The sequence below is a fragment of the Passer domesticus genome, chromosome 1 (assembly GCF_036417665.1).
Source record: "Passer domesticus isolate bPasDom1 chromosome 1, bPasDom1.hap1, whole genome shotgun sequence".
Taxonomy (NCBI): domain Eukaryota; kingdom Metazoa; phylum Chordata; class Aves; order Passeriformes; family Passeridae; genus Passer; species Passer domesticus.
In genome coordinates this window covers 118594560-118614659 of record NC_087474.1, presented here as the reverse complement: position 1 = coordinate 118614659, position 20100 = coordinate 118594560, and the positions used below count along the sequence as shown (strand labels likewise).

General features: G+C 39.0%; 1 protein-coding gene across 17 annotated transcripts in view; it reads right to left on the bottom strand.

Moving 5' to 3' along the window:
* Window positions 1–443: 443 nt before the first annotated feature.
* ASXL3 (ASXL transcriptional regulator 3) overlaps window positions 444–20100 on the bottom strand; it is a 126702-nt gene continuing 107045 nt past the window's right edge. For 16 of the 17 annotated variants that reach the window (XM_064385094.1, XM_064385088.1, XM_064385145.1 and 13 more), the window contains 4 exons: window positions 19766–19862; window positions 19190–19295; window positions 11483–13424; window positions 444–9108 (listed from right to left, as the gene is read on the bottom strand). In XM_064385094.1, the coding sequence (XP_064241164.1) occupies window positions 5428–9108; window positions 11483–13424; window positions 19190–19295; window positions 19766–19862 (5826 nt within the window). In that variant the 3' untranslated portion in view covers window positions 444–5427. Of the gene's footprint in view, window positions 9109–11482; window positions 13425–19189; window positions 19310–19765; window positions 19865–20100 lie in introns of those variants that run through there. The other variant, XM_064385180.1, reaches the window with a different exon arrangement.

Genomic DNA, 20100 nt, shown 5'->3' with positions numbered 1-20100 from the left:
TATAACTTGGACTGGTTGCCTTTCATGCACCATAGACATTTAATTTATTCTACTGTGGGAATGGGAAATCAGGGAAGTGCATGCTGGGATGGTTGCTGTTGTGAAGGATGTTCTGGACAGGGTTGCAGACAGAGGAAAAGCACACAAATACACAGCATAAACAATCTGAAGTAATAGAATCACTTTCATCCACAAACTGTTCTACTTAAGCAACTTAATATACAACACCTAGTTTTATTTTACTAGTATAAGATGATTAATACTCTAATTACATCAGAATTCATTCAAACTGTGCCTTACACCATCGTAACTGAAAAATCCTTTACAAAGGGCTGATTTCTCTCTCACATTTCTAGTTCATCAACCTGTACATACAACGGATGTGCACAAGGAGGATCTCCTGCCTAAGGCACTGAACATAAAATAAATAAACAAATGACAAATATTATTTTATCTCTTTATTTTTTTTCCAGAATATTTCAATATTGAAGCCCAAGTTGTTTTTTTCAAGGGAGAGGGAAGAGGGAAAGGAAAGGGAGAAAAGTTATGAAGACAAATTATTTTATTAATTTATGGTTTTGTGAATGGTCATTTCTGTAGGCAACAAAAGGTTGTTTTCTTAAAAAAAAAAATAAAACAAACAGCACCATTAAAGAAAGCATGATCCCTGAATTCTAAACAAAACACTGTCTTGAAACACAAAAAATTGCTAAAATGCTTGTTTCACCCAGTCACATCTGGTGGGGTAACAAAGCAAAGCATAACAGCATCAAACTGTAGCAATCTTGCTGAAACCAACTACACCCCCTTCTGAAAATTCAGAGAACCACTTTCCGAGCTTGTCCTGTGGGGTAACATTTTCTTTGGTAGAGGACTGAAGGAGGGTATTTACTTCACTGAATGCAGATAGAAAAAGTATCTATGCACGTTAGGGATCTCCCCAATAAATCTGTATTTCTCATGCATGTTAGGTACAAGTGGATTTCACATTGCTGTTATACTGCAGGAGTAATACTGCCCTATAAAGGCATAGAATGGCTAATGTTGAACAGATGTAAACATTCAGAATACTGACAAAAAAAATTACATACACACAAAAAACCCTGTACTGAAAATGTGAACCGAGTTAAGTTTCCATAAAGCAGAAAAAATATTTTACAGCAGTACAAGAGAATTATGGCAACAAAGTAAAGCACTTTTCTTGTAACATTCATGAACAGTACAAATACAACAAAGTTATTCTACGGACTAAATTATTCTTTAACTATCAAATATAGTACAAAGCGAAATATTATGTGCTATAAAAGAAGCAGCTCCTTAAATTAGACTAAAAAATGCTTTTTTTTTCTTTTCGTTGGTTTTACAGTGACAAAGCATGATGACTGAAGAAAACAGGATTTCATAGATTCAGAAACATTTAGCTACACAGGTCCATGATAAAGCCACTGAATATTTTGCTGCTTCCCCTCCAGTGCTCCGCAGAGCCACGGAAGATGAGCCTGCTGCGCTGCTGCCAGGAGACTGCAGAAGTCATTCAGTGATCAGAGCAGGGCCCTTCATGTGCGTCAGCTAAAATGATCCCTTTTGGTGACACTTCTCAGCTCATCTCGAGTATTTATCCTGGTACTTCACCACACCTTGGAGAAACTGCTAAACCAGAGGCTACAATAACGATTCTGAAATTGTGCGTGTGTTCATAAGGGGAAGGGGTGCAGCATAAGGTAATTTTTCTTCAGAAATTGCATTATAAAGCACCATATGCACCAGCTTAAAAACTGTGCAAGGAATTGCAGGGCCCTGAAAAACCATCTGCACGTTCTGTAGCTTACCCTGACAACATGCACCACCCTCAAGAAGCAAGTCTATAGTACAGAGAATATACCTTTCGTTTTATGGCTCAACCTTTATTTTTGTCTTTTAAATGCTATTTCATGTACTAGATCTCAGCAGATAAATAAAATGCAAACAGGGAGCATCCAGTTCACCATTTCTTAATTATTTTTTTTAACATTATTTCAAAGGGAGTTTCTGCTTGGAAAGTTATTTCAGAACAGAAACACACAAACATACTCACTGCAAATGCCCTAACGTTATCTGCATATCTCACAGGTATGTAATCAAAACAACAAAGAGGGAGGAAAGAAAAAAGCGCTTCTCCCTCTCACCCAAAAGTGCTGCTCCAGGGGTAGGAGTAGGGGGACAATTTTGGAGATTAAAAAAAAAAAGGTAAATTATACATGCTGGACATTGGGACACATACGTACGTACACACAAACACAGAGCAGTGTGTTCTTAAGTAATTCTTCCACCACTTTTCAGTGCATAAACTATTAACAACCCACGGTGCAAACGGCATGGTCATTAGAAAACACAATGACATTGAGCCTGAAATCTGAACAATCAAACAACAACAAAAAAAGGAGTAATTGAAAATTAACGCCTAAATGTGACTGTGTTCTTACCAAAGGCCTAGGGTCACTCTCCCCATGGCATTTGTGTGATACCAAAATCCATATAAGGTTTTCAGTCACGCTAGGATTCAATCAGGCTCTCACATGACCGCGGTTGCTTTTGAGTATTTTCATACCCTAAACCTAATCCGTAACAACACTTCACCACTGTTGCTAACTAATTGCTCAAATTTATTCCTGGTGCATCTCCAATGACTCCAAAATGAAAGGAGTGGAACTGCACTATGGAAGAGTTTGGTCAGTTGTGTAATGTAACATAGCACCATCCAGTTTAATGCCATTTTAAATACATTTTATCATGACCTCACACATGCAAGTTGTAATCCTGATACAAAAACGACAGTATGACATGAATGAGTGACCTACCACATTAGTCACACTCTTACCCTTCACACAAAGGAAAACTATGTTGTGGCCGGAATTTATTTCTGTATTATGTCAGTCAATACAAGAACTATTTCAAGATGCAAGTACAAACAAATATTGACTTATGTGCTGTGGACAGGAAAACCTGAGCTAGAAATAAGGATTCCCAGCAGGCTTATATAAACATAGGTAAATAGAAGTCTAAGACGGGTTGCTCTCTTTTTTTTTTTTTTAAATAGAAGATCCTAGCTCTACCAAGTATAAATACAATGCAATACAATTCCAATACAAAGGCTCCTCAACTATGAATCTGATATACATTAACTGACTACACTCATGCTTACTCATGAGTATTGCCCAGTAGCTGTTTCACCAGCAACTGACATAGCAGTGGATGCTAATTTTCACTTGGTTACTTTTAGGTTTTTGCTTGGCTGGCTTATTTTCCTACCAGAAGACCTGAAAGTGCTGAGAAGCCGTTCCTTAGTTCATGTCATATTAAGGAGCACTTTTGTATAGAAAAAAAAAAAGTATTATTGTATCAGCAACAAATTTGTCAGTTATTACGAATGGCCTTTGCACCACACAGTGTCAAAAATAATATCGATATGTTGCTAATTACAATAAAAGAGAACATCAAGGTGCACCATAGAGCTTCCTATGACAGGAATGTATATTGTAGATATTCCAGCTCACTTTTAAGACAATAAACGGCATTTATCATTGTGAAAATGGTCCCGCAAGAAAATAAATATGGTTCCTTGATTCAGCAGAACCTCACTAATATGCCCCCAAATTAGGGAGACTGGTTACAGCAGATGAAAAGCACACAAACAAAGGTCAGACAAAAAAGTATGCTCTAAAATATAGCATACTTTTCATTTTCTAAATGTAGCTCTATCATTCACATCAGTATTTCAGAATGCAACAGTTCACTGCACGATGAAACCAAGCAGTCTTACATCTCACACATTCTTACTACACTGCTTTCTTAAAACCATGCAAGGAAAATTAGTTTTCTTGGGCAGGCTGTAAAGTCTTTGGATTAGTGAGGTTCTACTGTGATGGTAAAAAAACCTGTTTCTGTTGATGCTGACATTTGGGCAGACCCAACCACATATTGGCAGATGGATGACTTGAACTCCACATGTTGTGTTCTTGAAGTGGGAGTAAAGAAAAACCCAAGGTGTTTTCATCTCCCCAACAACTGCATGTGCTTTATCCCTTTATAATATTTTCCTTTTAGGTGAATAGGACTCCAAAATCATAGTTTTTCTTTTCTGCTGTTATGGTGGCTAGCACATCTGGAATGCAGCTATAGTCCTGAATGTAAATACAGTACTGGATAACTACTGAAGGTTACTTTAAAGATGCAGTATCCCTTTTAAAAATACACGTTGCTTCCAAATTTCTAGAAGGGGTCTGACTTTCTTTGAGAGAAAAAAAGCCATTGTTGTAAGTACTTCTAAGAATTACTTTAAATGGCAAAACTCTTAGATGTTATTTAAATAGAGTAACTCACATAAGAGGAAAAAGAAATTATAAGCTAACATTCAACCAATATGCAATTAAAATATTTCCTTATTCATTTATCAGAAGAATGCATCATTTTTAGGCCACAGAAAGACTACAACCTCGAGAACAAATGACCTATGTTTGACCTTATTTTTATATATATTTGGGACTGACAAACCTAGTGGACAGATTAGACAGGTAAATATGAATAAAGACCATTTGAGTGAGAGACAGTAAAAGAGATCTCTAATCTCCAGCAGAGAAGTTATCTTCTCCAGACTTTACTGAAGCCAATGTGTTTCCAGTGTTGGTCCCACTAACTCACCACATATAGAAATCTTTCTCAAGGAATCAACAAAGAAGAGATGATGAGTAAGATTTGAGTTCCACAGTCCCTGGCAGGCACATAAGGAAACTTCTCTAACCATCTAAATGCCTCTTTTAAATTTCTTTTGTTAGGTGAAGTGACTATATTTTAGTCTTAGATAGTGAAAGTCAATTGAAGAAAACAATCTTGTCAGCAGAGAGACTGCAAACTGACTTAGAAGCTACAATGGTCGGCACCCCACACCTTGCCATTACCCCACTCACACCAGCTGCTATTCAGTGTGTTATTCATTCTGCATAGTTACTCCACCTCTTACAGTGCTATTCTTCCACTGATCTTTAACCTGCAGCTCATATCAAATATCAAACAGTGGAGAAAAAATGTGCTGCACTTTGTGCAAATAAATAGAAGCTACGAATTACATGCATTAATGCATTTCACTTCTGCTTTTTCTTTTTAGCACAGCAAGAGAGCTCATAGATGCCTCAGTAACAAGGCTTTTTCTTAAACTACTTCTACAGGTCTCCTCTTCTTCCCAGAAAATGGCACTCAGGCACAATAACTAAGTTCTGAAAGCACCACATAGGAAAAAAAACCAAACCAAACCAAATAAAAAAAAAGATAGCTAAAAAAAAAAAAAATCAATCCACTAATTGCAAACCATTAGTGGCCTAAACTGTTCCAATTTCTGTTCCTTTGTCCTGCTCTTCCACGTTTATAAGGGATACTGCATCTTTGACTGAGCTCCTACCGCACCACCAGACAAGCTACACACAGTTTGGAAGGCCCTATGCAGTCATCATGACAGAAGGCTCCGCAGCCTTTGCACACGATCATGGCTTTCAGCCTGCAGGAGCATTTCAGTTCCAGCTCATCGGCGTTGCTGCTGTCAGCAAATTTCTGAACCGGGATCTGCGCGTTCTGGTTAGACAGGCCTGTGGCAGTGTTTGAACCACTTCCTAAAATCCCAATCGATTTCTCAATTGCAGATGCTGCCCTTTTGAAACTTGTGCTACCAAAGTGTATTGTTGGATAATTTCCACAGAGCTGCTGCTGCTGCTGCTGCTGCTGTGGGTGCTGCGTCTGTATTTTCTGAGCAGCAAGTTGGGTAAAAGGCTTCTGTGGCTCAGAAAGTAAATAGGAAGAGAAGTCTGCATTTTTTAATGCAAACGCTTTTAACTGTTCTTTCACTTCATTCTGATCATAGGAAGCTTGTTTCATGCCCAGTTCGCAGCTGCTGCTTAAACCTTCCTCAAAAGAAATAGGTTCAGATTTTATATTGCTACAGATGCTTGCTGGCTGAGGCCAACTAAGTCTTTTAGTGGTTTCCATAGTAACTGTTGGTTGTTTTTGATCAGAGGGGACTTCTGCATTTGGGTGAGGAGGGGGAGGAGGTGGCAGGGGCGGAGGAGGAGCAGGGGGATGCACTAATGTTTTACTCTGCAGAGTTTGAGAGGCACTGGCAATGTCATCACCTTCCTTAATTTGAATATTAGGGGAAAACACACTTCCTAGCCTCAGCTGGTGAGCTGCTGTAGAAATATTCACGTCTCCCAAACCCTTCTGTTCCAGGTGTCTGCTAAAAGCAAATGAGTTGCAGCCAGGTGGGCCTTTTGAAGTAGTTTGCAACAAAGCTGCCGTAGGAATGGGGCCTCTTGCAGCCATGGACATTTGGTAAAAATGCTGTCTATGTGAGGTACTGGCTTCTGCGTGAAAGCTGCCATTTTTATCAATGTGAAATAAGCTCTGCTGGAAACTGCATGAAGGCAACGGTCTCTTCTGCTGCTTGATCTCTGGGCTGTGAGCGATCCGGCTCTGAATGGCGTGTTTGTTAAGCCACTCCTGCTTAAACGGCTGTCCGTGCCCTAGCTGATTCATGCTGGAGCTAATTACACAAGGCGCCACTTTAACATCTGTGTCCATTGACACCTTCCCAGGCTCACATTTAATTTGAGCATGTTCCCCTATAGTCCTGGCCATCCTCTTTTTCGGATGGTTTTCACGCTTTCTGATTTGTAGCGGGGCTATGCTGCTTGCTGTAAATCCTTTACCATCTGGATTAGGAGAGTTGGAAGCATGTTCAACAATATTTCTCTCAGCCACTACTGTTTTACATACTGAGGTAGTTTGCAAAGGCAAGGGAAGCCTGTTAATTTCTAGTTTGGCTCCTGATCTGGGCTGCGGCAGCACTTTTTCTAAAGGCAGATTGCCTTGCAGTAACTGTGTCACTAAGGGATTGTTGGCCTCCACTGATGACAGGCGACAGCTAGAGCCCCCGGCACTCGTAACTCTCTTTAGGGTTTCTGTTGTCAGGGACAGGGAGTCTTCCATGGAGTCAGCGATGGATGTCTTGGAAGTCTGTGGTGGCTGCACACTCGTGGCTATTTCTGCAGTCTGGGCAGGCATTTCAGGTCCTGTAAAATCCTCGGTGTCCATCCTGAAGCACTTGTCAGTCTCATTAGTTTCCAGTTTAACAGGAACACCAATGCTTGTCAAAAGACTCCTGGATTGCAGTTCTGACATTTGTGTGTAACTGGAAGGTTCGCTTTTGACATTTTTCAAGCAGTTTTGCTCTGCGTATTCTTTATGCTTACCAGAGGTAAGATGGCTGACCACTGACTGGTCTGTATTCATTGCCTCCTCATCACGCCAACAAATTCTATTGTTAGAGTTGTACTGATTGGCACAGGCAGCATTGGCTTCATTTTTCAGTGCTAAAGAACCTCTTAGCTGCTCAGCAAAGCCTTGGCTGGTAGTAACCACCTCAATTAATTTATCTTGAGGAGCAAGAGGCACTTCTCGAAGACTTGAACAACCTGCCTGCAAGTTTTTGCTGTCTTGCTTTGCTGTAATGGCGATAAAGCTGGAACTGTGCTCAAGGTTTTCACTAGCAACCGCTTCAGGCCTGCTTATGACAGACACCTGAGGACAAGCTATACTTTGTAAGGCCGCTTCTGTCCTTACAGGTCTGCTTGGCAGGTCAATGCTGTTCTCTACATTTTCAATAGAGGAAGAAAGTGACAGACTGGAGTTCTGGTTCGTAGTGTGGTCAACAATGACTTTACAAGGTATAGACCTATTCATGGCAGTTTGTGTAAAGCTCAGCGGATGAGATTTACCAGAGAGATCCATCCGGTTTCGTGCTCCAGAGCTTTTTTCTAAGATATCAGCGTTCAACTTAGTAGCGTTATCATAAGAGCTTATTGTCACCATGTTACCAGTAAACATTGAGATAGGTGGCCTTGCAACAGAATCTGCTGCTGCAAGGGCCTCACTGCAACTTAAAGCTGACCTGACGGTAGTGTGGATGGAGACAGTGCTCTGCTCGCTACACCTGGTTATGGCTATCTTATCAGAAGGAAATCTGTTGGTAGTCCCCACTGGGGGAAACAGTACAGAACTACCAGAGAGATGATTTGGCAAGTTACTTGCAATAGATGAAGCTGGCACAGTGGCATAATGACTGGAGACCACGTTATTCACATTGCTACTGGGTACTGGCAACCTTTTGTCATCGATGGCATTTGGTAAGACTGTGTTGTCTATGGAGACTGGTACATTACTGTTATCAATACATTTTGGTCCAACAGTTATGCATGGAGTATCAGCCCCTTGGATGGTTTTCAGCATATTTATATTACAGGCTGAAATTGCTGTGTTTGCACTGTCAACAGACATTAACACAGAGGATTTATCAACAGAACTTGCAAAAGAAAGTTCTTTAATTGCTCCAGACATAGCAGTGCTGCAAACACACACAGAGACTGAACTTTTATTATAAAGCACTGGCACACTGTTACTTTCAGTAGAGGTAGATGAAATAATTTTCTCACACAATTGTGGCACAGGTATATTTTCATCAGAACTGTGCACAGATATCTCAGTAGCAGTTTCTGGTAATGTAGCTGTGTTAAGGGACTGCTGCAATAAAGTGGTGTTCTCACGGTGATGAGAAGACTTGTTGCTAGGGGACCTGCAGTTAGGATTAACTATAATGACACCAGTAGAACCTTCAATCTTTGTGTCAGTAGTCGTTGGTATCTCCAGAGATGAGGTACTACTTTCCTTTGAGCCGAACTGTGACTTTGATTCTTTATTAGTCTGGAGTAAATGAGCTCTGGCTTGATGCTTTGCAAATAGCTTGGCCTTTGTTTGCTCCTTGATGTGTGCCAGCGTTCTTGTCTTTCCACCTTCGCACGGGGTTCCCATTGCACCAGAGACTATGCTGGCAGCTGCTGCCACGGCTGCTGCAGCTGCAGCTTCTCTTTGGGCTCTTGCTTGCTGAGCTCTTGCTTTGATATCTGCCAGAGTTCTAGCCCCAGTGTTTCTCCCACTGCTGACTGATGTACTTGGGGAAACTCGAGGTTCTGGTTTAGAAACAGGCTGGCTCTTGATAATAAAAGGTGGTCCAATTTTTGAAAGCTGAATCTAAAGGAAGAAAAAGAAAAAAAAATCCAGTAAATTTTAAAGAGATCATCAACTCACTAAAATAACCAGCCGTCTCTTTAAGGTCAGAGAAAGGTAGTGAAAGGAATTACTGTTCAATGCAGGTGGACAAAAACCTGCTAAAACTTAATGATATTTATGCTTCAATATTTTATCATCCTCCAGTGTGAATAACTGACATTTGTATTAGCCTACTCACACCTATCCTTATGACAAGAAGAAAGATTGAACTGGATGACAACATGATGCTTATCAGATATAATTTGTCAGACCTGTTTTATATTCAGTGCATCTACCTCAGATGATCAGCAAGCCTTGTGCAGTGATACTGGACAAGAACCTGCAAGCAACCCCTTCCTGCAAACATGTGAAAAAGTAATGATCATGCAGTGCCTTCCTTCTTGGTCGCCAGTGATTAAGCCTGTGTTTTGCTTATAAACCAAACAACAAATCTTGCCATTAGACAGGATGTAGTGTTATCTCCACTGAGCCTGTTTTCCAACTTCCACGATGGAGGATTTAAGAGGTGTAAAAGAAGTAAATCACTAAAGGATATATCTTTTCTTTACTCACTTGCATTTTTAAGAGACTCGCTTTAGTACATCCCTGGATAACTCTTACATTACTGCACTTTAAAAATTAAATCCTCAAGACTATAAATAGTAAACCCACAAATATTAAAAACTTAAATACCTGGCACTTTAAGCAAAATAATAACCTGTAAAATCCCTGGAATTATTAGGATGTTTCCAATTAGGCATATAGTTTTTCAGGATTAAGAATCTTGGAACCACTTTGTAACTCATATACTCTCTCAGGATGTCCCAAGATTGGAAAAAAAAATCAATTTCTTAAAATGGACAAATGTCTACTGGCTGGCTCTAGCAATAGAACTTCGTGGTAAATGCTATGATGTGTCTTCTGAAAGGACCTGAGTAGAAAACTAGGGAGGTAGAAACTAGGTATTTGTAGAAAAAGTAGTCATAAGATGATGGGAAGTGACAGCCACAACAGAGAATGACTTAGAAGAACTGGGGTTCTTTTTTCCTCCTTTAATTACAAATGATAGGGGTTTGTTGGTGAGATGATAAAAGAGCCAAATTTTTTTTACACAAAAAGCATACTAGAATTGACTGCCCACAATTCTTCAAAACATTGTGCTTTCAGTTTCAATAGCAACTATTTTCAGTTTCCACTTTGCATTACCAGAACTCCTAGAGCTCTAAGTGCTTGGTTATTTTTTTATTATTATTAAAGTAATGACCTTTCTTTATTCCCTAGTGATCTATTTCCTTTATGCTTAGAGAGTTATTAGAATTTATTAGGCTAGATAGAACCTTCCAAATATGAAAGAATATCACTAAACTCAGAACAGGGCTAACTTCCAATTGCATCACTGCTCTTAAAAATAAATTATCTGAAATATGCTTCTGCACTAGTGATTAGAACCTATTAGTCTATTTGGCCTCCCAGCCATATTAACAATGTTCAGTGACTGCAGAAGTTAAAAATAAAAGCAGAAAAGGGCATTTCTGAATAATCAGGAACTAGTATTGCAAAGTCAATGGCTTAAATACAGTAAATTGGATCTTAAACTTGGCTGATGTCATGAAGTACGAAATTAAAAACTGAATCTGCAGAACTCTCTGTTACCAAAAAAACCCTTTTCAACTGAAATATACTTTCTTACATCACAGAATAATACACATACAAGTGTTTGCTTAGGTCGTGCATTTTTTCCCCTTTCGCTTTGCCATTAACAAAGGTATCTATATATATATATAAAAATCAGATACTTCCTCCTGATAGGTCTGTTTCCAGTTAATTCTACAGGGAAATCTTACATTTCAGCCTTGAAATATATATATTTGCAAGCCTTGGGCTTGCAAAAGGATCTTCAACTATTTTAGCTCTTGGTTCTCTTGCTGGATTAAGGTGCTGGTTGTTCTTCTAAGTACTGGTTATGATAACATTTATTAATCATGCTTGGTGGAGAAGACATCCACAGAAGAACAAGCACAAAATACAGATAGGAACAAGCACAAAATTAGAAAAACAAGTGCTGCATGTGACTGATGGGGATGATCTTCAATTGGATTGAACCAATGGATCCTGGAGAGCTCTGCCACACACAAAATCAATCTTTTAGCAAAGATTCCTACTGAACAACTTTAGATATATCGGTATCAGAAGTAATTTGGCAGAGTAGAAATGTAATAGCAAAGCAAAACCATCAGTACTAACAACCCTTATACATCCCCAAAACATATAGCATGTACTGTGCCTGTATCCAGTTCATAGTAACAAACATAATAAACATTTTGTTTCCAAGCCACCCTGTTTATTATTACTTTACCTTAAGGGGTGGAACTCGAGGCTCCTCTCTGGGTGGCTGTTCTTTATCGGATGGACTTGTTGATGAAGCACTACGATTAGGCAGATCATCATCTATTCTAGCTCTCTTCTCTTTACAGATTCCAAACCCATGCTGTTCTGCTGTTTTCCTCTTTGGGATCTCTGTGTCTCTACTTTCATTTCTTGCTTCTGGTGATTTTGTGGGCTCTAAAGACTTGGAAGAATGTGAACTCTCTAGACGACTTTGGGTACTGCCTGTTAGCTTGTGAGATTTACTTCTGCATGCTTCAGAGAATGTAACTTTCTCTAGAGATGAGGTATATAGTTTATCATGTGGCTTTGATGGAAGCAATTCGATATTTTTGCCAAGTGATCCTTCTGATAAGACAGACACCTCTGAGGGTAAGAGTGTACCTTTCTTGTCACCTCTTTGGTGAACACTGTGATTTTTATTTTTGATTACCTCTGGAGGAGTGTGTTCTGGGATGGATGCAATGTAGGATTTCTCAATTTCAGAATGTGACTTACATGGCTGATGACTGATATTTTTGCTTTGGGACTCTTCCAATGCTGAAGTATCAGGTATAATTGTTAGTGAACCAACTTTCATATTTTCGGGGGCACTCTGAAGTTGTTTTGGCTGAACAAGATTCTCTTCCTGAACCACCTTAGGAATGACAGAGCTTTCTTCTTTCAGAGTGGGAAGAGAGTCTTCCAACAAACATGGTGATTTCCTTTGTTGCAGTGTAAGTCTTTCACTGCTTGGAGAATTAGAGACTGGTGATATCTCTGATGGAAGAGGCAAACTATTTGTCACAAATGTTTCAGAAGTTAGAAGAACAGAAGATACTGAAGATGTTTCTGATGTTAAAGGCAAATCAGACATTGGAGATGTTTCTGATGTTAAAGGTAAATTAGAAGCTGGTGATGCCTCTGATGTTAAAGGTAAATTTGACATTAAAGATGCTTCTGAGGTTACAGGTGAGGTGGACATCGGAGAGATTTCTGACATTAAGGGTGTGTTCAAGTTTTCATCACTGGCCTTTTGCTGAATATCACCCTCAATATTTTCAGAATTGGACACTTCAGATGAGCAAGCTGTTTCAAGAGATGCTGGAGTACAGGGTTCCTCTGAAGTTGACTGAGTGTCTCCTCCAGGAGAGGCAATACAAACTTCTGGACTTCCAGAGGAAAAGGAAGTTTCAGAAATACAAGCATTCTCAGACAACTGCTCCTCAGGGTCGCTATGAAGCTCCATATCCACTGCAATGCCTCCACCAGTGAGCAAGGAGCCTTCCAGAGCAGCACTTTGCATTTCTGGCACAATTAGCTCTTTTGCAGACTCAGAATCCTTCTCAGCTGTACAGCTGACAGAGTTTGTGGATGAAGCTGATTGTGCTGGTGATATGCTATCCTCCAGCTGATCTATCACAACTGACATCTCCTCCTGAGGGCATTCTGACTTCAACTCTACTTTAATTTCAATGCGAGATACAGTATCAGTTACATCATTCATCATGACACAGGACTCAGTGCTGTCTGCAAGCTGTACTGTCTCTGTTTCCTCATTTGTGCCAGTTGGACTTACAGACTCCTCAGAAAACTCATGTTCTGGCTTATGGTTCTCCTCCTGGCATTCACAAATACTTGTCTCGACCTCTTCAGCAATTTCCTCCTGAATGACTGATTCTTCAGGTATCAGTATATCCTCAGAATCTGCTGTTAGATCCTTGACAGGAACCTGTTCCATACTACAATGAGGTGGACTATAATCTCTCTCTGGTAAAGGCTGAACTTTAGCACCTTTCTCCTCTTGATCCTCAAAGGTTGCTTTCTTAGAAGGACCAGGTGTGCCAGAAGATCTGCACAAAGAATTGCTTTCATCTTCATCATTGTTCTGCACTGCAGTGAGCTTCTTTGATTCTCCTCTTGACATTCCCAACCTAAAGAAAAACAGAAATTAAACTAGATATTTCCATCACATTAAGAATAAGGGAATAGGCTAACCTTTCTCACCCACATTTTTTATTTCCAAAAAAATACAAATTTTTAAGTTTAAAATACTGGCTTGCTTAAGTGGTGGCTAATTTATGTACAATTTTATGTATTTTAGAAACCTAACTACTGAGATTTCCTTACAAGTATTAAAAACCATTAATATTTTTAATATAAGTAATCTCTCTGTCTATATTCCTGTTTTTTTTTTTTGTTTGTTTTTTGTTTGTTTGCTTTTTAAACACTGCAACACTGGTATAGCATCCATTGCAGAAGAAATGCACAACTGCATCATCTTCTAGTGGGAATAGTTGTAAAGGAAATCCCTTTTTCCCTCCTTCACCTGCTTTTACGGTCAACACAGCCAGCAACATGAAAGAAGTTTAACATTCTTAAGGAGCTAAAAGATACAAATTTAGAATCTATCCATTCATTCTCAGGGATGAAGTGCAAAGGAACCATGTATACTATGTGTGCTTCTGAAGATTTTCTTATCTTTAATCCTGAAAGTGCTTGTTTAAATAAAGTTCTATTACGTCAGCAGAATTAAAACATCCAAAAAAACCCCCAAAACAAAACTACAGCCAAGAGATGAAAAAAAGGTTGTTTTAAAAATGTATGTATTCTGACATCCTTATTTCCTTCTAAGGCCAGTGGGAGCACAGACACTCAGCACCTTTAGTAGGATTTTCCAAGCAGACTTTATGCCTCAGCAATTCCATAATAGTAGAAAATACACAAAAGCTTGGTGGGAGGCCTTAAAAGAAATTTCATGGTCTTAAGGATATTCTAATCTACTAAACAGATCTCTGTTATAATTTAATCAGAAAATAAAGAATAAAATGGAAACAAGCAAGCATAAAAAATATTCAGAAGCTATGGAAGCAAAATTGCTTGTCAGTGTGTAGCCAGAGGATACAGAGATACAAAGACCTATTCAGATGAAAGTACAGAACGCATAAAAAACCCAAAATCTGTGGTTGTGCATTTTAAAAACACTGAACAGATGTATTACAGTGAGAGCTGTAAACCCAAGAAAAAAGACCCAAATCAACCCAGACTGGAACTGGCATCCCAAAAAGCACACTTAATTATTAGTATTGCCTACTACTAGACACTAATCATGAAAAAAGTCTCTCTTTGCCATCAATACGCTGAGGAAGTATCCTCTAGAGAACAATTCAGAGCAGCAAATTCACAATTCCCACACTGAATGCATTTCAGAAGATGTGTTTTTCTTCTGCATAGACTATAAGCTCCCCATATGGTCTAAGTTCAGGTGGTAAGTTTAGGAGACTAAAGTTTAGTTTTCCAGGGTTGTGATGAGTAACTTCCTCTAAAATTCCTTGTGTTAAAAAGCCAAAGTTATCTCATGAAAATGGGAAGGGAAAAAAAATCCACTCTATTACTGAAAACGGAATTAATGGTCTATTTTCTCTAGCTGGGTTACATCATGAAAAGATACTGTTTGATGGTTATCTTCATGGATTGAAAATCAGCAAAGAAATGAAGGACAGGATAAAGGTGAATGAAACTGTCACATGGACACTACACAAATACACAGATTCTAGTAACATACTGAAGATAAAGAACTGTAAGGGAAATAAGATAAAGCAGATAAAGGCCAGCAGAACATGTACTGAATCTTAATAATTTTTTTTCAATATTGGAAATACTACTACATTTAAGAAGAAACTGAAGAAAAAGGCTTTCTAAAGAAGGCTCAAGATCAGCATGTTTAAGGCAGTCTCAGATTGCAAAACAAACAGCTGATCTTTCTTCTCTCTTAGAGGAAAAAGACACCCAAAGTCTGCAAAACAGCACAAAAATATGAGTGCAGCAGCAAGCAGATTTCAATGAAAGTGCTAAGGACAGGATTCAACTGGTAAAATAAGGGCACTCAGTCATCCAGTAAAACAAAACCCAAAAGCTTGTCAATGATATATGAATGCTGATATTCTAGTGCTGTGATAAATAGTACTGGGGGGTGGGGGGGGGGGGGGGTGGGGAAGAACCAAAGTAAGAAAAGGATTAAATCAGCAATAAAATTTGGAGGAGATCTACTGAAAATTAAAGCTTTGATCTAGCTGATAGTACTATCCTGACATGTAACTCTCAAAAGTGAGAAAAGAGATAATATATTGGCATAATAGAGTATAACCCTTGCAATTTTAGGGCAACAAGCCAGAAGAATGTGGATTTCTATCAACATGCATCAGCTGATCCTAGATAAATGAATACAGAATATGATTTTGTATTTTGAAAAAAGAGAGAGGAAAAATGAACAAACATGAAGAAGTGGAAAAAGAACAAAAATGGATGGAAGTAAACTGCAACTGACAGTGCCACGATAAACAGCCTGGGTATAGAAAAGAGCAAACACAAGATGCAATGCTTAGGAAACGGAAAAAGCACTCTGAAGTCTTTGATTGCTATCAACTGTGGAGTGCATAAAAATGCTTACAGAGATTTTGCATCTATTAATTGTCCTTCCCTATGCAGAAGGTGAAACTTGAATTTACTTATGGAATATAAGAAGATCAAATTCATTGAAGTCAGAGCAAAAATACTACTCTGCAAAGTGAGCAAGTTAGGCTGCAAGACAGATTCATTTTGCAGACAGTGCATGTGAGAAACAGCTCAGGGAAGCTTACAAATTCTGCTAGTTCAGTCAAATCAACATGGCTGAAAAGAGACACAGACCAATCACACTGAAAGCTAGTTTAAAAACCAAAGTGAAAAAAGGTAAGAGAATCATGGAATCACAGCATATCCTGAATTGAAAAGGATCCACAAGATCACTGACTCCAGCTCTTGTCCCAGCACAGGACTGCCCCATGAGCCAACACAAGGTGGAAGCTACAGCAAAAGCTACCATTCAGTGAGTAAACAATGAGGAAAAGTACTTAAGTCAGCAAAGTACATCTGCCTACACAACAGCCAAGCAGAGGAATGCAAGTGAAACAATGCAAGCAGGGAAGAGGGCAGGGAGGACCAGATTCAATACTTCAGTCAAAATGGAAATTATGTGGAATATGACATTTTGCATAACAATGTTGATGTCAGAAACCTATGAAACCAAATGACATATCACAGACTGAGCAATTATCTGCCAAGCACCATGGTATCCAGCATTCAGCCAGCACAGCAGGACTGCTGGCTCTGCAGAATTATGAGCATCATTCTCTGTGCATGTGACAGTCATTTTTGACTGAAGAACTCCTGCATTGCTGGTAATAAATTTCTACTTCTTGTGGAAGGCCCTATACCAGTATCTTACACAGCCTTTTCCTCCACGAAAGGTTAATCATCGTTTCTTCTTTTGACATGCATAATGAAAAGCCATTATGTTCTTTATCTGAAAACCTAACTAGTATTTTTTGATACTAAAAGGATCAACACCTGGACTAAACTGAAGTCACAAAGCTGTTTACTAAGAAATTAAGCACTTTACAATAAGACAGTCTGACACATTAAGAGCCTAGAATTTCCATTATATGTAAAGATAGGGTGCTGTAGAAAAAATACACTGGAAGGAAAGCATCTAGCAATGGTGCACAAAATAAAATACTAAAATGGATCTGTCCATTTCTTGCCTCATTTTCACTACATTTCCCAGTGGTCCAAGACAGCCGATTGTGAGAAGTAGTACTCTTACTGCAGAAACATTTTAGTTAATCTTTAAGACAATCAGTTATATGAAGGGTTCCTGTGCTCTGGATTTCTTAAGTGAAAAACATCTGACAGCAAAACTAAGACAACTTATGTAATGACGAACAATTGAACAATTTTGAACAATTGAACAAAACTGAACAATTTTTCTGCTAAGTATAATGCATACACTTGATTGAGTAGGCAGTGAGATAGATTGAGAACTGACTGAATGGCAGATCCCAGCAGGCTGTAATCAGTGGCACAGGCTGTATTTGGAGGCCCATCACTAGTGGTGCCCCCCAAGGTTCAATACTGGCCCCCAATATTGTTTAACTTACTCATCGATGACTTGGATGAAGGGGTAAATGCCTCCTCAGCAAGTTCACTGGCAACACAAAGCTGGGACGAGTGGCTGATACACCAGAGCCTGTGCAGCCCTTCAGAAGGACCCCGAGAGGTGGGAGAGACAGGCAGGGTCCTGCATCTGGGGAGGAATAACTCCAGGCAGCACAGGCTGGGGGCTGACCTACTGGGAAGCAGCTCTGCAGAGAAGGACATGGGATCCTGGTGGACAACGAGCTGTCCACAAGCCAGCAGTGCCCTCAGTGTTCTGGAAGCATTACAAAGAGAATTCTAGCAGGTTGGGGGAGGTGCTCCTGCCTCTCTGCTGTGCCCCGGTGAGGCTACTGGTGGAGTGCTGTATTCAGTTCTGGCTCCTTGGTACAAGAGAGACATGGAGCTTCTAGAGATGGTCCAGTGGAGGGCAACAAAGATGATTGAGGGCCTGGAGAATCTCTCTTAGGAGGACAGGCTGAGGGAGGCGCATCTGTTCAGCCTTGAGAAAAGGCAACTGAAAGGAGACCTCATCAATTTTTATAGTACCTAAGTACCTAAAGGGAGAATGTCAAGAGGATGTAGCCAGGCTCTTCTTGGTGGTGCCAGGCAATAAGACAAGAGGCAATGGGCAGATACTGAGGCACAGGAAATTCCACCTGAATGTGAGGAAGAACTTCACTATGCAGTGGCTGAGCACTGGAACAGATTGCCCAGAGAGGGTGTGGAGTCTTCCTCACTGGAAAACTGCTTGAATGCAATCCTGTGCCATATGCTCAAGGATGACCCTGTTTGAGCAGGAAGCTTGGACCAGATCCCTTCCAACCTTACCATTTTGTGATTCTGGGATATACTTTAAAAATACTTTAAAATAAAAATAAAAAAACAGTAATTGTTAAATAGCTAGTTTATATTTTATAGTAAATTCTTAGTATTTTTAAAAACAGAGATATAATTCTAAGTATTGATGAGTTCACTTTTAAAAAAAATCTTGGATTTTAGGAAGATTTTAATCTCCTTAAATTTTGGTTTTTTTTAAAGAAGATAAACACTGAGTATTCAGCTGCTGAAGAATGCCATCTCTGTATCATCATCATCAATGAAATTGTGCTGACTTACCCCAGTTGTACACCTGTAGTGATATTTAATTTTAGTCCATTAAAGGTATTTATTTATTCTTTGCATCTCGCTTCTAAATTAAATTAGTCATTGTCACTTTCATCTGTCTCTAGCTAGCATTTTTCGATGTCATATATTCTTCTCAGGCCAATGGGCCATCTCAGTCAAAAAATAAAAAAAAACTTCTATTTGATTTTAGTAGCAACTAGCTTAGAAAAAATAAGACAAATTAAAACATACTACAGAAATATTGCTTCTGGTCTTCTTGTCTGTAGAAGCTGTATTTATATTTTGAGGAGGAAGGAATTGCCCTAATGCTATCTTTTGAAGATAATTAAAAAATATTCACATGCTTGTGTCTTAAGCTCTCTCTGCAATGAATTTTTATGGATGACTTATGACTCTTTAAAAATGCAATTGTAATGCAAGTACAGACACACGACTATAATTCTACCCAGAGTTTCTTATACTGGGGAATGACTGCTCTTGATAACTGCTTTATTAAGTTTTACAGCATATGACCATGCTATGTGAAGCATAGAATTATATTTTCATTTCCTCCTAAAAGAAAATATAAAAAAATCCTTTTATTTGCTTCAGTACTTACTTTTCACCATAAAACCTTTCAAAGAATTTTTCTTTCCAAGGTTCTGTTTTCTTTTCCTTTTCAATCTCTTGTCTGATGCGCAACTGCATTTCTGGTGTAAATTCTCCTAAAAAACAAATACTAACATATTGAATAAAAGTTGTCAAGGATTAATTTAATATGGATAATTATAAATTTCAAATAAAATTATGATGTACAGTGATTTCTGATACAATCATCCAACAATGCCAAATGAAATTAATGAAAACCAAAAGGGAAAGTGATGTAGAAAGATTTAATTTACCATATACCATCAGTATTTCAAAGGTATATTGGCAGGGTTTAGTTGCATGCATTCATGTTTCCAAGGCTGACAGTGATGAAAATACTTGGTTTTTTTTAACTGTCAAAATAAGCTGCCACAGCAAGCTGCAAAAATGTACTCTAAATTCAAAATGGAATCAGCAATTTCTCTATTGCTGAATTACTGGTCTATTACAGTTTCTATTCTAAAAGTATTTCTCAAATGTAGAAAAAGAGACACTCTTCATATAAACAATTAACCTCGGGCAGACCTGAGAGCAAGCAGAGAGTTACCTTCTGCCAGGCGCTGTTTCCACCCCTGCGCTGCATATGCGAAGAACTCGTTATTTAGAGCGGAGCTACTGAGGCGCAAAACTCCATCGCTCCCCATCTAGAAAATAAGTCGATGGTAGCAGAAGACAGTGTCACAAACAGCGTCAGCTGAGATCACATCAAAACAGTTTCAATTAGGGGAAATGGGGGAAGTGTAGGCAGTGGGAAGAACAGAAAATGACTGCTACTAAAACAGCATTTTCATGCTAGTCGTTACTGTAAATGGGAGTGAACCAATCCAGCATCAATGTGCTCTCTTCAGTCATAAGTGTTACTGATGATAACTCAGTTCACAA